Source organism: Rhodamnia argentea, unplaced genomic scaffold (genome assembly GCF_020921035.1).
Source record: "Rhodamnia argentea isolate NSW1041297 unplaced genomic scaffold, ASM2092103v1 Rarg_v2.18, whole genome shotgun sequence".
Lineage (NCBI taxonomy): Eukaryota > Viridiplantae > Streptophyta > Magnoliopsida > Myrtales > Myrtaceae > Rhodamnia > Rhodamnia argentea.
The window spans coordinates 106066-130000 of NW_025955867.1; the positions used below are offsets into that span (position 1 = coordinate 106066).

At 44.9% G+C, this 23935-nt stretch overlaps 4 protein-coding genes across 5 annotated transcripts; all 4 read right to left on the bottom strand.

The window, feature by feature from the left end:
• Positions 1-1082: 1082 nt before the first annotated feature.
• LOC125313372 (NADH-ubiquinone oxidoreductase chain 6) lies at positions 1083-2893 on the bottom strand. Its single transcript, XM_048273146.1, has one exon. The coding sequence runs from the start codon at positions 2300-2302 to the stop codon at positions 1685-1687; it is 618 nt and encodes a 205-aa protein (XP_048129103.1). The 5' UTR covers positions 2303-2893; the 3' UTR covers positions 1083-1684.
• LOC115733561 (ribosomal protein S4, mitochondrial) lies at positions 2492-4163 on the bottom strand. Its single transcript, XM_030664213.2, has one exon. It carries the CDS (start codon positions 4008-4010, stop codon positions 2937-2939), a length of 1074 nt encoding a protein of 357 aa, XP_030520073.1. The 5' UTR covers positions 4011-4163; the 3' UTR covers positions 2492-2936.
• An 8722-nt stretch (positions 4164-12885) lies between these two features.
• On the bottom strand, positions 12886-14734 carry LOC125313374 (NADH-ubiquinone oxidoreductase chain 1). Its single transcript, XM_048273148.1, has one exon. It carries the CDS (start codon positions 14505-14507, stop codon positions 14208-14210), a length of 300 nt encoding a protein of 99 aa, XP_048129105.1. The 5' UTR covers positions 14508-14734; the 3' UTR covers positions 12886-14207.
• A 30-nt stretch (positions 14735-14764) lies between these two features.
• On the bottom strand, positions 14765-20066 carry LOC125313370. Of its 2 annotated transcripts, none has more exons than XM_048273143.1 (2): positions 15237-20066; positions 14765-15194 (listed from the first exon to the last, which is right to left on the bottom strand). In XM_048273143.1, exons 1-2 carry the CDS (start codon positions 15761-15763, stop codon positions 14765-14767), a joined length of 957 nt encoding a protein of 318 aa, XP_048129100.1. In that variant the 5' UTR covers positions 15764-20066. The 2 variants fall into 2 exon arrangements, with proteins under 2 accessions (XP_048129100.1, XP_048129101.1); XM_048273144.1 differs by having other exon boundaries at positions 15279-20065.
• Positions 20067-23935: the final 3869 nt, after the last annotated feature.

Genomic DNA, 23935 nt, shown 5'->3' on the forward strand with positions numbered 1-23935 from the left:
AGCGAACTCACCTGGCCCTGCCGGCTGTAAAGGGACGAATTGAAGAGCCAGGAACTTCTACAAAGGGGAATGGCACGAGTGGTACTTTTCAAAAGACTGTCACTCCACCTTCCACTGCAACTCCAACTTCCACTTTCTTGGCTGGCCGATAGAAGTAAATGAAAGACATGTAAGGAAACTCTTTCTATCATAAGATAAGTCATAAGACAAAAGAGGTGGGAGGGACTTACTCTACACTAGACTATAAACTTTCAACTCCTTTCGATCAAATCTTACCTTTCAGTCGAGTCACTTTACACTGACTACTGTGACGTGACTTCCTGGGAAGAGTTCGAACTTCCCACTATTGGGATAGGGTTGACCCCAACAATAGAGCCTAAAAAATGCTTCTCCAATGTAGAAAGTTTTGTTATAGTTAGAGACGAGACTTTTGTTCTAGAGCTAGAGGAAGTTAAGTCGAACGAGTGTAGTATCCTTCACTAAGAAAAGAGTATCTTATAATAAATAAAAAGTGAAAGAAGGACTCTCTCTATCCTATCCGCAAAAGGAATAGGAAAGCTTACTCCCGAGTTCTATCTTAACGATTATTCAGAAAGGGAAGTAAGCTTTGGCATCATCAGCCACTTGCTCGACCACCAATGTCTTACACTGCATTGCCAGCGGCTTTAGCCTCTTGTACTTAAAAGGACTACAGCTCGTACGACTGCCCTACTTACTTACTCACTTGCATGTCGTCTCCGGCTCTTGACATTGCAGATCTATCTTCAACTCACTCTCGAGCGAGACCTGACTAGACATGAAATGAACCATCCATCCGTACTTCTTGTCTTAGCTCTTGTATTCGACGACGAGCCCTCCCCGTTGCACGGCCTTCCTTTGCTAGGAAGATAGCATTTCCATTCACTTACTTGTACGAGGCCCTATCAACTCCTCTCTTTGAGTGGAACGCTTCTGCCGCCTGAATCTTGATCTCTATCTCTATATAAATGCCGACCCTTTAAGCTGCAAGTGTCTTTTTGAGAGGTTTCAGTTCAACTAAAGTCAATCAAGAGGCTAAACTCGATCTATCTTTCCGGCTTTCGCTCCTCCGATATCTCCCAACGTGTGGCACTCCGGCGCCTTCCAGAGTCAGCCTCCCTGCAACTCCCCACGTGCACTATTGGCCAATGAGGGATCGCCACCCCAAAAGACCATCAAATGCATAGCGACGGTCTTGAGGTATTGGCCGACAAAGAGAGGATCAGACGAGCGAGAAAGTTGACGTATCGCCTTACAAAACAAGAAAAAAAAAGAGGAAGACTAGTTCCATAGCCAGTTCTTTCGAGTCTATAAGAAGCATAAGACATAGGCCTGCACGAAGCCAAGCCCCAGCCACTGACTGACTGATGGACTGACTGACTTGGGCTACCTTTAACCCGGAGATCCACTCTCCTCTGACCTACAGCTTGCTTGCTTTCTTGCCTTGTGAAAAGTGCTCTTGCTCTGTCTCTCGTTCGTCTTCTTCCTTGCTCCATAAGTTTTTGATAAAAAACAAGATGGATGGCTGTTCTTCTATCAGCTGGGAATGGAGTGGCCTAAGGGATTCTATCTACTAGCCGATAAAATGGAGGCGTCAAGACATCTAGATGACAAAGAAGGCCTTCTCACGAATTGGATTCGAACCAATATCAAGCTACTTTCCTTCTTAGTAGATCGTGAGTGGGTCTGTCGTCCTCCTCATTATAGTCCTCCTAAAATCAATAGCATTTCGTCGGAATACATCCTGTCTTTTCACCTTAGTAGTCCTATGCATAGTCAGTACTATAGCCCCAATCATGGCTACTAATAAAATCAGACTCGGAACCAAAAACCAGACGGAATAGTAAGTATAAAGTAAATTGCCCAATGTTTCCAAATTAGTCCAACTTCGTACCTTTCCGGCATAAACCGTATATCTCAGAGAGGTCGTATTTCTTTGGGTTGGTAGTAATGGAATGCTTTCATTATCTAAAATGAAGAACATTTCCCACCAAAAGATCAGTCCAATAAGACCACTCACTGGTAAATAGCGCAATACTTCTTCGTGAATCTCCGCTATTTGAATATGGAACATCATAACAACGAATAGGAATGAAACGGCTATAGCTCCTATATGAACTACTGGGAAGATCATAGCGGAGAAGTCGAGACCTAACAAAAGAAGTAACCCTGAAGTGTTGCGAAAGACTGGGATGGGAAACAAAACGGAATGTACCGGATTTTTAGCACGTGCAACCATCAAACCAGAGACCAAAGCAGGGCTCGACAAAACAGAAAGTATCATGGTACGTCGTCCTTTCCTGAAATGGAACTTTCATGCTTGAGCAAGAACTCGCATGAAAGTCGATCTATTACGACCAGCGCGGTTGTTCCAATTTCATTTTCTTCTTCCAAGCCCTTCTTAGCTTAGAAAGCACTCACTGAGTTACTTACGGAATCTCAAATCTCTTCTCTCGACGCCGAGAATTTTTTATGTGTCTCGGTCGATCAGAGGTTCGGCTTGCTTCTCCCCCACCTTTTAGCGTTCTGGGCCCCTGAAAAAAGAAAGAAAGCCGAAATCAAAAAGAAAGAATAGAAATGGGGCCATCTTTGCCGAGAGAGGCCGCCTTCTCTCAGGCCAGCAGTCTTTTACTTCTAGTCGACTGCTCTATCACGGGCTTCCCTCTTTACTGGGCTCTGCTCGCTCGTCTACGCTCCGACCCAGAAAGTAATAAAAGAAAAACGATGTTTCCTTGCAGATTTCAAACTTGTCGTAAAAATAAAAATGGAATGAAATTTTGAATCAAGATCTAGATGGATCCCTATTTTTTTCTCTATCCACGGAGATACCTATCTATATGGATAGAAATCTATCTATAAATCGATCTAGACATCCTCTATCCGGATAGATTTGTCCCTATGAGCGACTACGCCGATCTTTATATGTTTTGGCCACGTCCGTTTCCGCTCCGAAGAGGAAGGTTTGGATCTTTCAATCTTATGTCGTGAGGGATGTGACCTATGTTAGGTCCATAAGATACCACAGCTTTTGGTGTTCTATGATTCACCTCCGAATAATGAGTAGGTAGTTCGATCCTTTTGATTCTTCTCTTCATAGTCAACTGATGGGGGGCTGCGGAGCAATAGGTCGAATTACTATATAAAGAAGAGTTGTAAACTAAAGTACTTCTTCTTCGAGTAGGAAGATATCGGTTTTTCTCCTTCCTTCTCTTCGAAAAGAATAGGGATTTGAAATGATACAAATTCCTCTTCATTCTGTTGTGCTCAGCGAAGGAACTGCCTAAGCATACTTTTTCGGATCCAAACTTCTTTGTTCTTTCTAAGTCTTCTTCTTGCATAGAAGAACGCAACTGTTTCAAAAACCGGGATTTTAGTAGTAGGTGGCATCCCCTCTTAGTTTTGAGTAGGTGGAACCATTCTGTTTTCGTTCTTCTCCACATTCTTACCGGCAGGAATTTTCCTATGATTTTATCAACTGATATTTCGATATAGAAAGATCTCCTTATTTCTTCACCGCGGATTCTCGCGTCATTTTCTTGAAAAGATATTAGATCACCGTGGGACACTTTCAAATGAGTAATGCTTACCATTCCATTATTCACACAAAGCCTTCGATGACTTATCGGCTGCCTTGCTTGAGGAATAGTTTCACGAAAATGGAGACGAACCGGAATAACGTCCGATCTTGTTTCTGGATTGAGTGGAAAAGGGATATATGAAGTTTGTTCTGTTCCTCTGTGCATCTCTGTGATGGGTAAATCCCCATAAAAAAGGGACAACTTTCGTGTAGTTTGTAATTGGATGTAACTGTTAAGATTTTCTCTCGAAGAAATCTTTCTCTTAATAGATCTGTTCTTCTTCCTCAATCTTCGGAGAATGCGGCGTTGTATTATTGTAAGTTCTCTCTTCCGAACATTTCCTGAAAGTAGACGACAAGTTTTAAATCTTAATGCAGGCATGATGTATTGTTGAATCAGTCTTTTTCGCCACATCGCGTATAACGGGAATCGAACCCCCTCTGCTGCTGGCGGGCGGATGGAGAATGTCCTACTTCGATCCAGCAACTTGTTAGGAGTTGATAGGTTGTTGGTAAGCTTCCAAAGCTCCTTCCTTCAGCTGGTGCGCAAGAGCGCACTTCCCTTTCCCCTTACTAGTCAAGGAGGTGTAATGAATAGAGATCTCCCGCCAGAAGTCTTCTCTTCCTATCACTTCACTTCGTTCGATAGATCTGATCTGATCGGACCTCACCGGGCCGGGGGAAGGGGGGGGGGGGGGGGGGGGGGGGGGCGGGGAAGGGGAGGGGGGGGGGGGGGGGGGGAAGGGAGCGGGGGGGCTCGTAGCCCCCTCTCCCTCTTCCCCGCGCCTATTTGTTCCCCGGCCCCCGGAAAGATGCGGAACTCTTTTTTTTGAAGAAAAAGATGAATGGATAGGGCCATGATACATTCCGGAATATTGTAAAGAGTAAATAGACTCTTTTCGTCCCCTTTTCGATGCCTGCCTGAGGACCAATGTGAATGTTTTGGAATGGGGATGTTTGCCTTTTGTAACAAGTAGACCCACGATACGGACTAATAGATGTTCCTACTCTTAGCCCTAAGTAAGATCTATTCATAGTTGGTCAGTCCCCCACGGCACGGCTTCTCGCTTTTCATGAATGTGTCTCCCCTCTATGCTTATGTGAGTTTGACCCGCCTTTGACTCTGCTTGCTTCTGACTCCCTATGAGCCGTTTTACGACCTGACTTTTGGGGTGGGAGGGGGGGGCGGGGCTCAGCTCATGCATCGGTTTACCGAAATCACCTCCGCTATCCCACTTCCTTTTTTTCAAAAAGGCGAGCAGCCCTTAAACAAGAAAGAAGGCCGAGGGCTCTTTTTTATATAAACCATAAACCAAAGCCCTAAGTAGTCCCGAAAGCCGAACTCAGCAACTTGTTAGGAGTAGGTTTTGGTTGGAACCCTTTCTTTTTTATTAGAAAAGCGCCAACCCCCTATCTATAGTCAGGGCCTTTTTCAAAAAGGCTCGCGTAGGGGGCCCCCCTTTTTTTCCCCCCCCCCGCTACACTAGCCTTGATTGGCGGATGGAAGTACCCAAGTGCGTCGGGTGGTATCTTATAGTTGATAAAGGCTGCATTTTTAGGAGTGATCCTTCCCTCTATCCATCATAAGAAAAGAAAGGTTTTGATTCGGGCAGTCGGACGCAGGTGTAAGCTAGGTTAGTAGGCAGTAGCTAAGCGCTAAGAAGTTGGTTTTTGCACTTTGCTTAACACATGCAATTTTAACAAATTTTTCTCGGAAACGATTTGAGATTCCGTAAGTAACTTAGTGCAAACATAGGGTTTGGTTTGGCAAATGAAAATGAAATACGAACAACCGCGCTGGTCGTAATGAATCAAAAAAAAACCAATCCCCCCATGAATATCCTTTGCCCGTTATCTCCTCATCTTCCTATTTATAAGCCACAGCTCACTTCGACGTTTCCAATTTCCCATAGAATCTCCGGGGCTTTCCTAGCCACTATAGTTTCTTCTTTTTTATCTTCTTTGTCTTTTTCTCGGCTCACTGGATTTTTTTTACCCCCCCCTTTTAAAGGGGGGGGATCTTTTTTTTATAAAAAAAATATTTTTTTTTTTTTTAATTGAGGGGGCCTCCCCCCCCCCCCCTTTGTGATTGTTTTTGGTGTGAGGATCGTCCGTTAGGACGAGGCCAAAACCCCAAAAAATAAAAAGAAAAAACGGGGGGGGCCTCCGGCGCAAAAAACTCACCCCAAACCCCCCAACCCTTTGCAAAAACCTCCCCCCCAACCTCCCCCTAAAAAAAAAAAAAAAAAAAAAAAAAAAAAAAAAAAAAAAAAAAAAAAAGGCCCCTCTCGGAGATGGCCAAGAAATCTCACAAGTTCGGAAAGAAGTCCAACAAAACTGAAACATAAACACAAAGGGGAAAGAGTTAAAATTTTTCAAATACAAGAAAAGAGACTCTCATGAGTGCGACTATGCGCATGGATTAGAACCATAAAAATCGTTTCCGTATCATTGCATTTCGTAACATCCATTCGGCTTAAAAGCAATGTAGTCATAATGAAAGTCATCCTTCCCTGATAATAAAGCTCCCTTCAAAAGGATCGATCCCTATGAAGTAGTCTCCGCAGGCTTTTAATACTTTGAAACCGTTTCAGTCACTAGTCCTAACTTTTTGCACATGTAAACCAGACCCACCTAGTTTGAAAGGCTCAGTAAGAGGCAGTCTCTAGTCCAGTCTAGCGGTCATGTTTGAATCCGAACTAGCTGGAGATTCGCACATGACTCTACGCAATTTCATGATGCAAAAGTCAGACTAAGCCCTAAATGAGTAAGGCAAGCAGGAAATAAACCTAGTTGATCAAAATTTCCGCTTTTCTAGCTGATTGAAGCAGGGATAGCCTCCACGTAACTAACATGGCCGTCTTGAGCAAAACAAACTCAGCCCTACTTAGCCCTACCTAAGACGGAGCAGCACCGCTTGCCCTATCCTATGGTCTCGAGGCAAGGAGCCGAGTTTACGAGGCGGCGAGTTTCATTAGAGGGTTGGGGAGCTTTGAGCTAGGCTGCTGCTACGATGCTTGAGGTGTGGAAGTGAACCGATCCAGCTTTTGTCTTTGAGCCGGTCGATGGAATTTTCTAGTTTTGCTTTAGCGAATGAGAAGCAGGGCTTGCCACCAGGGGGCAATGCAACAAGAAGATAGCCCTAAGTGCTGGGCTAGCGATACCAAAGGGGTATGGATTGTTGGCAAGGCTAAAAAACACATCGCGACTGATGCCGTTGTCGCGCTTGACCTGCTAAGCCTTTTGGGCTTCAATTCGGAATCCAGGATAGGATGGATTGGCCGAACTTCGCCGCGTCCGGACTTCCCGGGAGTATCTGTCTATAGAAAGGAACCTCGCTAAGTGCGACCACCAAGTTCAACTTATCATTGAACGGGCGGGGCAAATCCTGTCAAATTTGGGCGTCCAAATCCGTTGTGTACAGGCGCTCTTTGTTAACCCGTCTGGTGCGCAGCTGTATGCCTGTGTGGGTGATCTTTCGCGGGGAGCTCTTGGGCTTTTTCCGCTCGACCGCACCTAGATGACTTTGAAATTAGATATGAATCTGGACATTTGAATTCCTCGACCTGCTAGCACTAGATCTGCTTCTACTGATGATGCTTACACTTTGCCATCAATTGGACCTGCTTCCACCTATTACTCTTTTGCTTCGAATAGATCGATTGGGTCAAGTTCATCAGCTCGGGCAACTGGATCAACAGGTGCTTTCACTGCATCAACTGAGTCAAGGTAAACCACTGAATCAATGGGCTGTGCTCCTGGCTTCGTTTCTGGGTCAACACCAATGGGATCCGCAGCTCAAGTTGAGTCGACTGTGATTCTTCTTGAGCTATCGAGTCAGTAGCTGCCTTTAGAGGTGGGATAAGTTTAGATTAGGGAAATGCTCTTTTGAACGAATCCTAAGAACAATTGGAATGCTTTCAATGGCCAGAAGGGAGGAGAGGAGCTCATCCCCGGTTATATGATTGTTGGTTAGGAGTTTCATTGTTAGCAAGATCTCCAGCTATGGAATCTGTTGTCGTCGGCGGGGCTACTTCTTCTTCTTTCGAAATGGGAAGAATAGCGTAGTCAAAGTAGGCCAAGTCGGTAGCCCTTTCTTCCACTCTTGGGAGAAGGGCAGTAGGATTATAAAAAGGCCTAACTGCTGTTGAAGGAATAGAGGTCGGCTCTTGGAGTAAGGGGAGAAGGGCTGAGTGCCGGTGAAATGCTTTTTGAGACTTACCCCGCTCAATGGAAATTTCTTTAGGCAAGATCCCACGTCCGAGAGTCTGATTCTGCTTTCACTCTTCTCAAGGAAGGAGGCCACCAAACAAACCAAAGGGGAGGTCTTTGCTTGCTTTTCCTGTTAGAGATGCTAGTCTTTTTGTAATAACTGCTCTGCAGATGTTTTCAGGAATAAGAGAAGACGGTGCTCTTTCATCAGCTCTTTGGCTATTTGCTTGCGATAAAGAAAGAGTGAATTGACCCGAGCCAAGTAGTTCGGCTAAGCCGGAAAGAAAGAGTGAGATCCTCTTTGAGATGAAATGCGGAAATGTCCTAATCAAACCAGGCTCAAGGTCAATGATTTCGCTCAAGAAAGGAATAATAGCCTTTATGCCTTGAGCCTTTTGCCTGCTTCTGCTTCATCTGCAGATCGGATTCTCAGCATCCAATCAATAAGTCAGAGCTGGGCCTTTCGGCTCGGTATTCACTCACAAAGAAGTGAATCCTTAAGTCTAGCCTTTTGGCTTAATTAATAGTTCTTCCTTAGAGGCTTTCGGGGAAGAAGATCCATTTCTTTTGCGATTGATCTCGTCCTTTCTTGAGTTGCCCATCATAGACAACACGGGAACAGATTGGTCGACGAAAACTGGAATTCCAACTGTGACTTTTCTCACCCCCGTTTTATTTAATTATTTTCTAGATGAGGAAGCCCACTTTCCAAACTTTCGATATGCGCGTCATTACCATGAGATCTTTGTTCCTATCTTTTTGGGAAAATCGAAGGAATTTTCTGTCCCAAGATTTAGGGGTCTATTGGAAGAGCTGGGTCTGTTTGTGAACGTTATAGATATAGTTCCGGGGGGCGTCCCAATTGACTGCTTTATTGTACCGGTAAGCCCTGCCTATCAATGCAATAGCTTCAGAGCAAGCTATGTGGTTCTACACCAAATGGCTCCTAAAGCGAAGCAGCTACTAGAAAGAAAGTAGTAGCCGCTCGCTATGTGTGATTCGATGTCCCCTAAAGCAAGCTATTGAATTGTTCCTAACCAAAGAAAGGAGAGATATAGATTACGTTCATCTCATAAAGATGTTCCTTTTCACTCCTAAATGAAAGCTAAACTAAACGACAATAACATAACTCCTAACGCAAAAGAGTAGCCGCTGCGATGCCTATGCTATTTTATTTCCTATAGAGCTTGGGCCCACGCGCAAGCTCCTATCGCAAAGCTAGTAAGTAGCCTTTTTGTTTCTATAGCTTCAAAGCCAAGGATTTTAAGTGTCACGGGCAACATCGGTTGTCATATATGACAATCCCGGAGGCCAAACAGAACCCGGTGATGACCCGTCTTCCGATGAGTCCGAAGACTTGGCACGTACCGTCTCATCAGAAGTGTCAAGAACAGAACACGTCTTTGTAACCAACGAAGACGAAATATCCCCTAAAGAAGCCATAACTCAACAAAACGAAGAAAGGCTAGATAAGATGATGGAGATTATAGAAGCTATGCGAGCTCTTATTTGCTCAAAAGACAAGGCAGAACAAGGCCAAGGTCAGATAAAATTGGCGAAACCAGTAATCCACAGAAGAACATGACCGAGGGGCAGTCCTCGCGACACGAGGAGATACGCCAATCTGAAGATGATCAAGTAGCTTTACTAATAGGGCGGAGGGATCTTCAACCACTGTCTATTGAAAAAAAGATTCTCAAACGGCGAAGCCTTGCGGTCTCTCTTCACTTCCACACAAAAAGAGAAAGAAAAATTGCGTATATGATCATGGTTTGCTATCTTCCCGAAGAAACCAAGCGGAAGAACAATTGGGCGGTGTGTCCCCCTTAAAAGGGGTATGAAGCCCGTAGACAATGGCTTTAGAGAGATGCTTTTATTTAAGACAGTGAACTATAGCTGGCTTTAGAAAACAAAAAACTTTCTTCGATTAGCTACAGAAAGAGACCTAAAGCTTAGTTCTGTACAGGTACAGCCAACCAAGGCTACCACGAGCGGCCGGGTAAATAAAATATCCTAATTGTAATCACTAGCTATCTCTGTGCTTTGAAAGCTGAAGGAAGTTATAGCATTGGAGCTGGTATGAAAACTAGACTCTCCTAAGGAGTAGAATCCAATCTTCCGGTATCCGGTAGTAGAGCCATACCTTCGGTAGTGAAGCTATACCTCTGGTAATCCTACTAGTAGAGAGAATAGCTTGGCATGAGTAGCTTGGAGTTTATAAATTGTTTTGGACTTGCCTGTAGTAAAGCCTGCAGTTAGAAGGCTTTTGGGGTAAGCACGCAAGGAGCATTTGATGTGGGCAAAGAAAGGGGCTTTGGTAATAGTGGAGACCCTTAAGCAATACTCTCTGCTGCGGGTGAGTGACTTACTGGAGCTTTTTCTTTTCCTTGAATTGGCCTTAGCTAGTCTCTTCAATCGGAGGTCCTTGCAGAGCAGAGCCATCTACTTCTCTCACATAGCCATAAAAAGATCATGTCCGGAGAATAAGAGGACCCTTTCTAGTCTAGTTGGGACCTAGCTGCTAGTGAATTCTTTTCCGGGTCTTCAAAAGTCCATTCTTTCGATTGTATTCGTTCGAGGGGTAGGGTATATGATCGTTTGGAATTAAGAAGGATCGAAGAAAGACCGTAGATCGTAGAGAGGCTTCAGCTAGCACCTATCTATCCTCATTGGAAAGAACATCGCGCCTATCGTGATTTGGCCCAAGCAAGGGAATATACCTCGGGCAAGTACTGGTGGAGTTCGGGCTGAAGCTGTAGTTTCAAATCCAACAAAGAAAGTATTAAGCAGAATCTAGGGCTAGATAGAGCAACCGGGATTTAGTACCCGACTTACTAAGAAAAAGGGCTTGTTGCCCGCTCTAAACGAAAGTAAGAATTCCTTTAGTTTTCCAATGCAGAAGTTTCGTCATTTCAAGAGATCATAATAGGGACGAGCATTACCATACGAGAAGGAAAGCAAATAGAGAATACGACTTGTTAACCCTTCTAAGAAAAGAAGAAGGTTGTTTCAAAAGAAAGAATTTTATGGAATCAGATGCATTAACTTAAAAAAGAGTAAAAAAGGAGAAGGCTTTTTGTACTTAGAAGGTTGTTCGATGATTTGGTAAAGAGGGTGGGTGCGATCGCGATCGACTAAAAGGGAAGTCCCCCGATAGGGGAGATATTGGTTCAAATCCAATTCGTGAGAAGAATCCAAGCGAGAGACTAGTTGAGTCAAGGGTCCCTTTTTTCACTAAAGGATAGGAGAGCAACTTCAATCACTGAGCGAACAAAGAAAAAATGCTTTCTCCGGCTAGCTTTCCTCACTTTCCGTATCACGGTACCTCGAATCCCCCCCTTTAAGTGAAAACAATCACTTTAGAAGACCGACTAAAGCCTTCTATCACAGGACGGGTTCAAAAATTGTAGGAAATGGAACCATCCATGGAGAGCCGCTTCAACTAGTCATCCCGGTAACACGAGCCTTGGTTGGAGAATCCATACCGCTTACTTGGAACAAAAGGATTCTATGAAACTAATCCAAATAAGAGTAACAGCTTTCTTTGCTTCTGTTTTGGCTTCCGTGGTTGGGCTTGGGTTGCTACTTCTACGGGCTCTAGGTGTGATGTAGATTAGGTCCCAGTGCGAGTAGGTGGATGCTCCTTCTGTTCGAGCAAGAGAGAAGGATGATGCCCGAGTACGATGGAAAGGGAAAGAAAGCTTTCGAAAGCTCTCGGAAGGCATTATCTATAAAACCATTCCATGAGGTGAAAGTTCGAGGGCCGGTTCACTCGAATCGAATCCAGGCAGACGTATACCTTAGTTGCTGCGACGGTAATGTCAGTTGCACTTTCATCAGGGCGAGAGTGGAAATTCGCTCCGTTTTTGGTCTCACGTGTGCTTTCATGTCTGTCGTCGGGCCGATATTTAGGTTGTGGCCAGCCACCTTTGTAGCTCCTGTATAGTTGTGATCCCCGCATCCCTCTTCGACCTCATTGAATAGCGTGTACCATTTGTTCGTGGAGCCCTAGTGGGAAAAGAGGATAGGCGGGACAGACTCTGACTCGTACAGCCCACTGGTCCAGGGCATGGAGCATACTATTTGACAAGCAGCGGAAAGAAGTTAGCCGGCTAGCGCACTTCGGCCACTCAAGGTAGCCCCCTATCGAACGCATCTCTCAGATAGACTTATTTTTCCCTGTAGGCCGACAGCTCCCATCCCATCAGTCACCTTTCGAAGCTCTTTCCCAGTCAGCCCTCAGGTCAATGGGCGATATAGAGTGAGGCGCCTATAGGGAGAGTTCCCATTATGTAATAGAAAAGTTTTGCGAACCAATCATTCACTGACTTCAGACCAAGCCAATCATCATTTGGCATCAGACAACTACCGTTAAGTCTGTCATCCGCCATAAACAAAAAGAGGGGGTACAAAGCTAGCCTATTACGATCTCCTTCACGCTAAGGGGATTGGCGGATGCTGCAATACAAAGAAATCGGTCGAACTCAAGCATTTGGTTTGACAAAAGCAATGGCTCTTTCCTACTTGCTTGAGGGACAGCCGATTCATATTACTTACTTGTATTCTGGTTGGATTGGGCGCTTGGTGGTAAGAGCCCCTACTTGAAAAACCAACAGCTTGCTGCTCACCATCATACGCGTGCGCTATAAAAGAAGCCGCACAACGCCCTTCCTCTTTCGAATCCTTTTGGATGATAAGGCATGCCTATCCATCTTTTATCCAGCCTTTGCTCCACTATCCACCACCGGAATGGTTATTTTGCCTGCCCCGCTTTCCTCTCCCGCGGCAAGAGCTCGTTCGCCAAGTCCGAACTCCCACTTTCTCGTCGATGACGGCTCTCTTCGATGCTAGCAACCGCCTTTGACCCTTTTCCGCTTCTTTCCATTTCCAACCATTCTACCTGAACGAGAGACTTTACCTTTACTTAGAGAGGGGCAGCGGTACCACCCTCTTCTCTGCTCGTAGGTTGACTCCCCATCCCGACTAAGGTCTCACAAACGTGCACTTCCCTTATGTTATGCATCCAGCCGCTTCACTAATGTGAATAGGTTATACAGAAGGGTGGGTTGGTTATCTACTCTTATGCGCCTTCCTTCTTCGAACCTTTTGGTATGTATTGCCCCCTAACTATAGATCAGATCCACCGGACGAGAAAGTCAATTCCGCACTGCTGCTGAGTCGTCGGACTTATCCACCAAGGGATTCGTGGAATTTCTGTGGATTGCGTTGGGGGAAATCTACCAAAGCTAGGCAGATAGATAGACTCCTTTCCCGCTGCTAAGGGAGAGCAAGAAAAAAAATAAAATGATTGTTTTTTAATCAGCGCCCCCTTTTGGGTATGCAGGTACTATTAGTCCTCTCACTACCAACCAGCAGACATCATCTGGCTGGGTCTTGCCGGTATCAACAACGATAAAAAAAAAAAACAACCAAATGGAAACAGCAACTAACTATGGCTCTTGGCCCAGACAACGTCCTAGGCGTAGGGGGGATCGGAGCAAGAGGGAAGTCCTAGACGACGTTTTTCTTCCTGGGCTGCAGTAAGTAGATCGAGAGGTCGTTCCGCCCCTTGTCCCCGAAGATGGGTAATCTGTTCTCAAAAAATGTTGCTCCAATCTGACCTAGCTGGCGAGCGATCCCAGTTCGCGGCAGAGAACAAGACAGCAAGCGAGCGTACCTTTGTTCGCTTCTTCTCCACCAAGCACGGAAGTTTAAGGATAACTGTAGGTCGGTGGCTACCTAAGGAAACTCCGATTCGATCTTCCCCCCGGCTGGGAGGCATCTACCTGATCCCGATCACAAGGAGAGGTTCACCATGATGGGGGGGTACTTTTTTTTCCCTTCCGGAAAGAATGAAATGCATAGGGGACCATCCTTTTGTTGCGGCATGCTCTTCAGATTTACGGATTCGCAGGGGGCCTCAGGCCCTACTTAGTTGACTGACAATGACAAAGGCTTGCGAAAGTAGGGCCTTTTCTTTTCCTTTTTGAAGAACCCATTCTCATTATCTTTCATAAGTCAAGTAGGCGAACCTATAAGTCCTTAGTAGCGTTGACAAAGAAGAACAGCCGGTTAAAAGACAGCGAATCTTATATATATATTCAAAAGATATCTATATCTATCTAGATAGATATTCTAAATAGTTAGTTAGGCCAGCTTGACAGGCTACCCTTCCTCATCTGAGGTGCTCAGAGAAAGATCTCTTTTTTAGAACTTCCAAAACTTCATCCCGGCCCGGAAAAGTGACCGACCAGGGCCCTTTTGATAAATGAAAGAAAGGGTTGTTGAGCCCTAGCCCTGTAAGCCCACACCTGTGTAGAGTAGATCGTTCAACACCTCCGGCACAAACCCATTTTGGACCTATTGGTCCTAGTATCATAGGCGACCGAACGGCCGCCCCCTAATTACTAGACCGACCTGCTGTAATAATTCCATAAACACCTAGCGAAGATATGGCAAACAAATAAAGTAGCCCTATGTTCAGATCTGACAATACCATACCATAATCAAAAGGTACAACGGCCCAAGCGACCAGACTTAACATAAATGTAGCCACTGGAGCCATTCGAAAAAGGGAGAAATTAGCACTACTTGGTGAAATAGGTTCTTTTAGAATCAATTTCGAACCATCTGCTAGAGGTTGTAACAATCCGAACGATCCCACTACATCAGGACCCTTTCGACGTTGCACAAAAGCCATTACTTTACGTTCAGCTAGCACTAAAAAGGCTACTCCTAGTAGAAGTGGTAGAATTATTCCAAGTATTTCCGCTTGAACAGCTATGTACGTTTTCGATTTTCTATTCACTCATGATCTGGCCTGGTCGACCCAATCATGATATTGAAGGATGGGACCTTTTCTCGAAAAATAGAAAGAAAAAGGAAGAAACGAAACATAGAACATAGAATGACAATTAGTTCTCGTTCTCATCCTTGATACAGTCCCATATGATAGTCCTAAACTAAATAGCTTCCTTTTTTGAAGTCGTTATAAGAGGATTTCAGGAGTTCAGGATTTGAACGTACTTCGTGAATCCATTCCTTAATATCCTCCTTTGTATCTTCGGGGATAGAGATACCCATATCATAGATCATTATGCGATAGGCGGACGCATCATACAACTCAGTGGTTGAGGAAAGTCTCCACCTTGGAAGGTCTCTCTCAAAAGAATGCTTCAATTGAGACGCTACGAGCCTATGAAGAGACCTGAGAAGATCCCCCCGCTCCCCCTCTTCTTGAAGGAAGGGGAAAGGTGTATGCTGTGGGGCCGGTTGTTCAATTGGAGCAGACGACGGGCTAGCCATGTTTTGATTTGAAGAGCAAGTTGGCGTTGGCTGATTCACGCTGGGTTCGGAGTTTTCCCCAGCGCTGCTCCCTAGGATAGATGTCCAGCCGGAGTTTTCCCCAGAGCAACTCCCTAGGATAGATGTCCAGCCGGAGTTGGCCCCAGAGCTGCTCCCTAGGATGGATGTCCAGCCGGAGTTGGCCCCAGAAGTACCCTCACCGCCAGGGGGAACATTGTGATTAGCCGAAGAAGCTTCCCAGGAGCCGGCGCAGTGAGTTACTTCATGGGAATTGCGTATTAGCATCAGCACCAGAAAGATACGAGTAAATATGGTCCCGATAATCTCGAGAGTAGTTGTGCTCTTGCCAAACCCTGTTTGCGGAAAATAGTAGAACCTCCACTGACATAAAGTAAGAAAGAAAGGCAGGAAGAAACGTAGAACCAGAGAAAAAGAGATACATGTTATATCGCCCGGCAAGTGTATAATTCCTTGCATCATAGGTGTTGCTGCGTCTTGAGATCCTAATTGCCATGGTTCCGCTGCATCACAATAGCTCCTTCTGAGGAATACATCACAAGTGAGGAATACCCCACAAAGAGCAATTGGAATTGGTAACCAGAAAATGACACTTTTCCAAATTTTGACAAAAGGTGGAAATTTTTGAAACATATTGATGGATTGAGAGAAAAAGGATTCCCGGAAAGAAAGAGATTCCTTCCTGTAGGACTCGTGAAGAAGTAGAAAGAATTTGGGTTGGTTGTTGACCAACGGAAAGCATGGGAGTCAGAAGGGATCAATCTCATCTCATAGTGCTAGGATGAAGAAAGGAAGGAAGAGCTAATCTTTCTACGCGGAGATCTTTCTTCTCTTATGATATTGTTGTTTTGTTGTAAACCTGAATTGAAAATCGATTTATAATTAATAGGCTATATATGACTTCCATTTCGATCTTCCACCTTAACCCTAGTACACGGAACACCAAACGGAGACCTGCTTTTGAAAGCACTGTGGGCGAAGGGTTCTCAACCAATCTCGCACTTGACACGCAAAGCAAGAAAGAGCAGTCTATCTTCACAGAGAAAGAGAAGGATCTTCGGCAAGGGGTTCCCGCCTTCGCGAGACCTTTTCGATCTGCTCTAGGCTAAGCTCAATGGGGCCTTGCTTTGTTGATGCCAATCTCTTAGTCTGATTCAGATAAACTGTGAACCAAGACATGATGAAAAAGAACGAACTCAAAGCGAATTCTTTAATATGAGATCTTCTACCCGCTTGCTTCGCATAGGCTCCACAAGCTTCGGTGCGGTACACGGAACACAAAGAAAATCTTGACGAATAAGCAAGGAAAAGAAAAGATTCGACTTCGGATTCTGAAAAGAATGACTAGCGGCCCTTCTTCCTAATTCTATTCAATAGGAGCGGAGTCATGAACAATAAAAGCCACTTCCTTATTTACATTTACGCTATTTATTGACGACTTTCTTCTCCTCGTTGGAAGTAGGAACGGCCTTTATCTAATCGACTATTGAACCATCTCGCCTGAAAGTCACTCGCTCTCCTCTTAAGTCATGCCTTTCCTCCAACGGCTAACTCGACGGGACTTGCTTTCCTAAAGAGATTTCTTTTGATATAAATTCCGTGGAAGCTCTCGTACTGTATCGATCGGTCATTCGTGAACTCTCGCATCGCATCTTTCTCTTTTGGTTTTTGAGCTTAGCTCATCCCGATTTCGTTTTTTTTCAATCGCGAGTTTATGGGGTCTTCAGTTTTAGGGTCACGATAGGTCCCTTCCAGTGCAAAAGAGAGGCCAGGTGTAAAAGCACTTTGTGGAGTTGAGTTGGTACCTGAGAACTCCGCCGACACCGTCATCGATGCCGCCAGCAAGCTTCATGCTAAATGAGGGGCGGGTTCAGGTTCAGGTCCTCGAAAGAGAGCACGTAGGGGGGCGAATGAGGATTGGGGAACTGTTCGTGTAAAGCAACGAGCAGTCAGTGTTGAGCAAAGAACCGTCCGGGTTAAGTAAATAGTTCGTTCTCGAAGTAAGGCGACTAGCTCGTTTTCGAACTGGCTGTGTTAAGCATATGATTAAAGCCGTTCCAGTCCTCCATTCGTTGGGTGCTTCGTGGCCCTATCAGCTGGCTTGCCACTCAACTGATCCGCTTTCCGTTGTTAACAGGAAACGACTCCTATTCTCGAACGAACGACCTCCTTTCCTTCTGCCTAGGTCTGCTTCAACGAGCCTCGCTACTTCAAGGAATGGAAAGAGCCTTCCTGTCAAAGGCGGCCGGCCGAAGGAACCGCCTCGAAGAAGTTCTATACACTTGCTTCTCTTTTTATATTAAATGCATTTTTTATAATCGAAGAACATGTAATTTTAGAACTTCAATTGTTGCTTTTTTAGCATAGCAGCAAGGTTTCTTATATAAAGATATAACCTAAATGCAGCCGTTATCTTTTATACGCGAGACCAAAAAATTTTCCCTCGTAAGGCCGACAACAAAGCATCGGAACAAGAGCTTCCGGGCACACACCTGGAACAGGCCTAGGAAAGAGATTGATGAGCTGAGAGGGATAAACCAAGATCCCTTCTCTGATTCTCGTAGGGGCAGGGCTAGATCAGGTGGTCGATTGTCGAGAGGAGGTAGAGGCCGTCGTCCTTCCTATCTGTTGTCTGCTCGGGAAGTAACTGAGGATGAAGGATCTCGCCCCCCTGCTTCATCAAGGAAGGCTTCCATGGTTGCTGCTCCATCTGCTGTAAAATGGGCGCGTGTTCAACACTTCCTTGGGTAAGTAAACCCAACCCTGCTAATGTGCTGGTTAACTCTGGTCCATCAGATCCTAAATCTACGCCTGCGATTAATGTAGAGCAGCCCACTAAACCACAATCTAATAGGGGTCATTTTATTGGGCTAACCTCTTGAAAGATGGCGCTAAGGCAACAAAATTGTAACTGCAGTATTTGGAACCAGAAATTCTAGATGGGAAAACTATTGTGCGAATGCCATCAGAGGTTATTGAACAAGCGGACCCTAGATGGGAGGAATGCCGAGTTGGCAACCTTGATTTTGCCTAATATAAGTTTCACACAAGGAACCTCTTGCTCTTAAGGAGAAACTACGATATTTGATGGACTGGCAGTTCAGCCATGTAATTTATCCCTCAAGCTGAACGAACTTGACCTGCTCCTTTAGTTTAGGGCTATAGAGTTTACTTGCTTCTCACTAACGGCAGAATCGTAAGCTTGATCACTCGACTCTAAACAAAAATAAAAAAACTCGGCTATAGGATGACAATCCTTCACTCCGGAAAGGTAGGTTCCATACCGACAAGACCTCCTATCCTAGAATAAGCTCATTTCACACCAAAAACAGCGGAACTTAATCACCAAGATAGAGTTGGGTAAAGCCCTAATGTAACTGAACGAAGTGGAAAACCCGCAATACGAGAGCAAAAACCTTCTGTGTGTAAGAGGAAGAGCAAGATCGAGTTAGGTAGGATGTAGATCGAGCGCAATAAGCTACAGGAGTGATTATTTCGCTTTGGAAGGAAAAGAGCATCTCAAATAAAATAAGGTCCTCACTCAGCTCTCAGGCTGTCTGGGAATAGCTCCACCAGACAAAGAATAGGAGAAAGGAGTGTAGGATTGGTAAGCTTTGCCGGAAAGAAGCTACTCGACTAATTCAGGAGGCTACTACCGGCGAAGCTCGTTTGCTTCGGAGCGTGCTATTGCGTGAAGCGGAAAGGGGGCCTAGTCACAGCGCAAAGGGACAGCGGAATCCAAGACTATGGGGGATGGGCAATTGACTCTTTCAAGTCAGAGATGCGGAGTTTCCGGTGTCAGTCTTGCTTCTGCTGGGCTAGCTCTTCCCCGGGAGCTGACCCGATAACTCTAACTTAAACAGCCTTAGTGAGTCTTCCATTGGCTAAGAAGCTCTTTTCGGCAACTACATCGTACCCTACCCCTAGATTATCCTATTCTTTCTCCTTTCTTTTCGATAGCGTAGTTTCGTACCCAAGGTAGTGCTAACTATCTCTCCTGCGCTAGTGAATCCTAACCTCTTATGCTTCTTCCGCTTAAATGATTTAGGAGTGAATACCCGGCTAAAGGCGATCCGCCAGCGAGGAATTACCCATAGACGGCCTTGGGCTTCTGTTCATGTGCATCCTCTTGCCTCTGGGTGGGATGATGCGCATTGAACTTGACTCCACCCATAGAGGTGCATAGCCCGGCGAAATAAGGTTTTACCTAAGGACGGTTGCTACTCGAATGCCTAACCTACTCGCTAACTCGAGTCCCAAAACAAAGGCAATAATCATTGTTCACCGACGGAAGCGAAGCAAGACGACTAGCTAGCCAACAGAGGCGTTAAGCCGCCAGAGGCCATACGCTGACAAGCCCAATCCAACGGAAGGGAGCCTCTAACTTGCCTGACCAAAGGATAAGAATAGTTTTAGAAAAGGAAGGACTACGATCATCATCTTATGGAACGGGATTCGCTTTAGCGGAAATTTAGGCATGCCCTGCGATCAGCCTCAAGGCTAGGTTCAGGTCCGGCTACTACCGCATGGCCATGAGAGATGCGATTATGGATTTAGGATACCCTAGTGAACGAGGGGCGGATGCGCTTCTCTCTTATGGATAAAGAAAGGCAGGGATCACCACAACCTGGAGCTGTATAAGGAGGTTCTAGTTGTTTAACGCCCCGTCTAAGGCTCGACCGAGCTGTACAAAACAACGAACGCTATGAATGCATGGAGAAAGGCAAGACCCAACCCCAATCGGAAAACTTGATCTACTCGTTACTATAAGATATATTGAACCGGAAGAGGAAAGAGCGAGCCAAAGATCATAGCCAACTATGTATGAGCGAGTTGGAGAGCCTTGAATAAGGCAATTCGTATTGATTTCTAATGGAATTGGTTTTTGTTCATTCTTCTATATTTGTAAAATGATGAAAATGGTTTCTCACTCGGAAGACAGCAATCAAAATGGGAAGAGTTTTCTCTCTTATGTGCAATTTCATTAAAACCTGTTCTCGATTGATCGAGTCTTTTTTCAATCCATTTATTTCACATCACACTTCCCGGTATTTTTGATTCAACCCTGTTTTTTATTGTGAAGGTAAGAGGGTGCTGTTATGGTAAGGCTTGAGAAGGTCAGGGACGGAGGAGTATAAGGGGCTAAGAAGAGGAGATTAGTAACCAAGGACCTTAGACGATAGCTAGGAGATAGGGTTGGAGGTTCAGGTTGCGTCCCCTTGGTCCAGTGATTAACAAACAGCTTGGCTTGTTTACGCTTTTCAGACCGTGCTGGGCTGGGATCGTTTCATTCATTCAATATGGGCTATAGACCAGAAAGGATAGTGATGACGAGGCGGAGTGAAAGCCCAAGGCAAGTGCCAATTCATAAACACCGTAAGACAGACGAGATCACTATTACTCACATAATCGGAAAGGAAGATCTAACCAAGCGAATAAACGAAGGTTAGAAAACAACTTGAAGCTAAGACAAGGTGGTACGGGGCGGTGGTTCGAGTCCAAGTCGTGACAAAACAAAGGAAGAAGTAATAGTATAAAACTCTAGCCTAGTTCAGTGAATCAAGAGTAAACCACCACTAGCAATTGAATCAGTAAGCGCTTTGAACAGAATAAAGGCTGCTACTGTTATTGAATCAGCTGCACATGAATTTCACTCCATCAATAAGCCATGTAGGCAACTTAACCTAATTCCTTTGGAAAGGCTTTCATCGGCCCTTGGTACCTAGATATTTTCAATCCCCAATTCCCCTCGTACCAAGGAAGAGTTTTCTATCGACTATTCCTAGTGTCAGACTCGACAAATAAAGATAAGTACACGAAAAGGGATGAAAGACAGGACAAATGCCACAGAAAGAGTTGGAGCTGCTTGATAATTTGCTTCAAAAGGCTCCGCGTCTACCACTCCTGAAGGCCAATGAAAGTTTTTTCTATCAAATGGGGTGATAGCAGAGAGATCAGAAGCGACGGTAGTGCTAATGCTACCAGTAGCAATAAAATAAATAGCCAATAGCAGGAGAAGGGGAATGGATAAGACTAATTGACTGCCTTTTTTCGCTGGGAAGGAAAAATTCCTTAAAAAAAAGGGCATTGGCGACCTACTACTAAATACTTTATTTGTGAATGGATTCACTCTGAACGGGTAGCATTCCTACTATCCTTAACACATTGAATTCTAGGGAGGAATTCTTTTTTTTCCGAACTGGAATTCCCTGAAGCTCCCTTGTCTGCCTTAAGCTGATGTTATGAACTCCATTGAGATGGAGGGAAGATAGATTCAGGCAAACTAGAAAGGACAAGAAAGACTAAGCATACTGACGAATAAGCAGATAAGAGTTGTTTAGCAGCCATATCAGAATCCAATAGCACTTCGTCTTCATGCACTTCATCTACTCGGACCAAGGCCTCTAGGCTCCCGACCCCTAGCAGTCTTGAAAAGCATTACCCGCAGCGAACAACTACAAGACAGCATAGGATCTCTTAGAGGCTTCGGCACGAACATAGACTTATAAACAGGCATAGGCTGATCTATCAGTTCCGCATAAAGATTCCGGACCGAGCAGCAGGATACTTTTTTCAGAAATGGATGGCTATACCCAGGAGCCGCTCGGGGCTCGATCTTCCTTGGCTTCGTTGCTCTTTTACACAACCATCTTCAGTCTTGACTTAGCCCTTTCAAGAGAACTCCCTTTGAGGCTAAGATCTATCACTAAGGCGGAAAGAGACCGACATCCAAGCGGAGCCATGCCGCTCAAGTCCCCGATTTATTCTTTCCGAAGAGCAGACCTTGAAATGGGCGTTGTCGGGCGGTTTCTGTGCTCTAGGCATTTTCATGAGCCGATTCAAACCCAGTTCTCTCCCACAAGCGGATACGACTGACTTTAGCAATGACGAGACCCTTACATCTACGTCTCAGCTATGGAAGTTCCACTCGGCATAGCCAGGATGGAGCTATTCTGTCTGTGTCTGTGGAATTTTTATGCCCGCCCTGGATAAGTACTTCAAGCTAAGCCACTTCCCTCCCGCGGGTCTCCCCATCGCATCGGTCAAAATGCCGAGAGGAGGAGGACTCAGGATGCGAGAACCGACGGAATGGACCCAAGATAGTGGTCCTCTTTTCTTTTCTTCGTGGCCAGAAGGTCGCCTCCTTCACTTCGTTCTTTACCCAATTCCATTCTGCAGCCAGATCAGCCTTAGATAAAGAGAAAGATAAGAGGAATATTGAAGACTTTCCCCTATCAATCATAGAAGCCAGCTAGATAGGAAGAGTAAGAAGAGGAAGGAGAATATTCTATAACTAAAAAAGAAAGTCAGTGCGCACGGTACTTGACTCGGCACTCTTTCCTGAAGTCAATAATCAGAGTCAGCAGAAAAGTCACTAAAAGAATAGTCCATGGGAAATGGCACTGATTTCAATTCCTTTTCTTGAAGTGGTGGGGGCACTGAGTTTGAGTTCCTGCCGTTCCATCAGATGTTGCCGGGAAATCCTGCTATAGCTTCATCTTTTTTCAATAGATGATCAACCCGCTTTCGCGTAGGCTGAGTCAGTATCTGATCAAACTTTCTTTGGCCTCATCAGATGCTGTTTCCTAACCATCTGAAATCGAAGATAGGAAAGAGAGCTTGAACTGGACGCGAATCCAACTTCTGTAGCTTAATCAGTAAGTACCTGAGAACACCACTTTTGCTACCGAAGGGTATGGGCCCGAGTCGGGTGCGAGTCTTGCTGAACCGATTGGTACCACAGACGCAGGAGACAAGAGTAACCTATTGGCAAAGAAGCCCCCTAACAAGAAAAAAAAAAGGATAACCTATTTTTTTGTTTTCAAGGAAGATAAAAAAAGTGATGGAAACCCGCAACGAAAAGGTTGAAGGGACAAGGAAAACCGAAGCGGTGACAATATCATCCTACCTTTCACCGAGCTTCCCTTCCTATTTCCTATTATCTAGGAAATAGGATATCCAGGATCCCCCAATGATTTAGTTAGTTCTATCTAGGGAAAGCCCTTCAGTTCAGGTTAAGAAACTGATTAATCTAAACATTATGATAGGTATAGGGAAGCCCAATCTTATAATTCTGGTTTTATTTTGGCAGGTCGAGCTCTAAAAGGGAAGACCAATGCCGTTCTACTCTGGATAGAGAAGAGCCAGCCTAAAAGAAAGTCAAAGACTGGCAACACAACCAACATACACGCTGACTTTTTGTTTTTGAGAAGCTTAAGTGTTTCATACTTCCCGCCCATTTTCCACGAAAGGGAAAATTTCTGCGATTCTTGCTTAGTCAACTCAGTCTCATCCTGTCATTCGCGGTTCTTGCTTCACTTCATCTTGACGTGAGAATCAGACGCTTCAAAAAGAAAACTTTTATAAAATGGTTCTTTAGTCCGTCCGACACTTAACTTAATGTTTCGAAAAGACGAAGAAGAGCTTTATTTCCTGAATAGTCTGACCCGTCCCCCCATTTATTTATTTTAAAGAACCGGGGAGGACGCTGATCTTTTAGATGCTCTGACTTTGGATATTCTGAGCTCCAACTTAAGAGCTTCCAGGCCTCTTTTTTATTTTGTGAGCGGCTGACCACCTGTTGTAGATTTCAATCTTCCTTACCATGGGGTGAGGACCTAGACCTCACTCTAAGAAGGAGAGCCCCTCAGCCAAGAAGAGCAGGCCGGGAAAAGTAGACCTCTAAGAGTTTTCCGGACGGATCCGTTTTTATACCTATTGTTATTGATACCGCTCTTTCGAAATCGGATGTGAGCCTCTGTTCTACACTAAAAAATCGTAACAGGTTTTTCTTCATGGAGGTCT

What these genes read in the sequence shown, in the direction of transcription:
- LOC125313372 (XM_048273146.1), bottom strand. Translation starts at nt 2,302, where the DNA reads ATGATACTTTCTGTTTTGTCGAGCCCTGCTTTGGTCTCTGGTTTGATG.
- LOC115733561 (XM_030664213.2), bottom strand. Translation starts at nt 4,010, where the DNA reads ATGTGGCGAAAAAGACTGATTCAACAATACATCATGCCTGCATTAAGA.
- LOC125313374 (XM_048273148.1), bottom strand. Translation starts at nt 14,507, where the DNA reads ATGGCTTTTGTGCAACGTCGAAAGGGTCCTGATGTAGTGGGATCGTTC.
- LOC125313370 (XM_048273143.1), bottom strand. Translation starts at nt 15,763, where the DNA reads ATGTTTCAAAAATTTCCACCTTTTGTCAAAATTTGGAAAAGTGTCATT. An exon ending in GGGGCCAACTCCGGCTGGAC is followed by an intron (nt 15,195 to 15,236) that starts ATCTATCCTAGG and finishes CTCCGGCTGGAC; the next exon opens with ATCTATCCTAGGGAGCAGCG.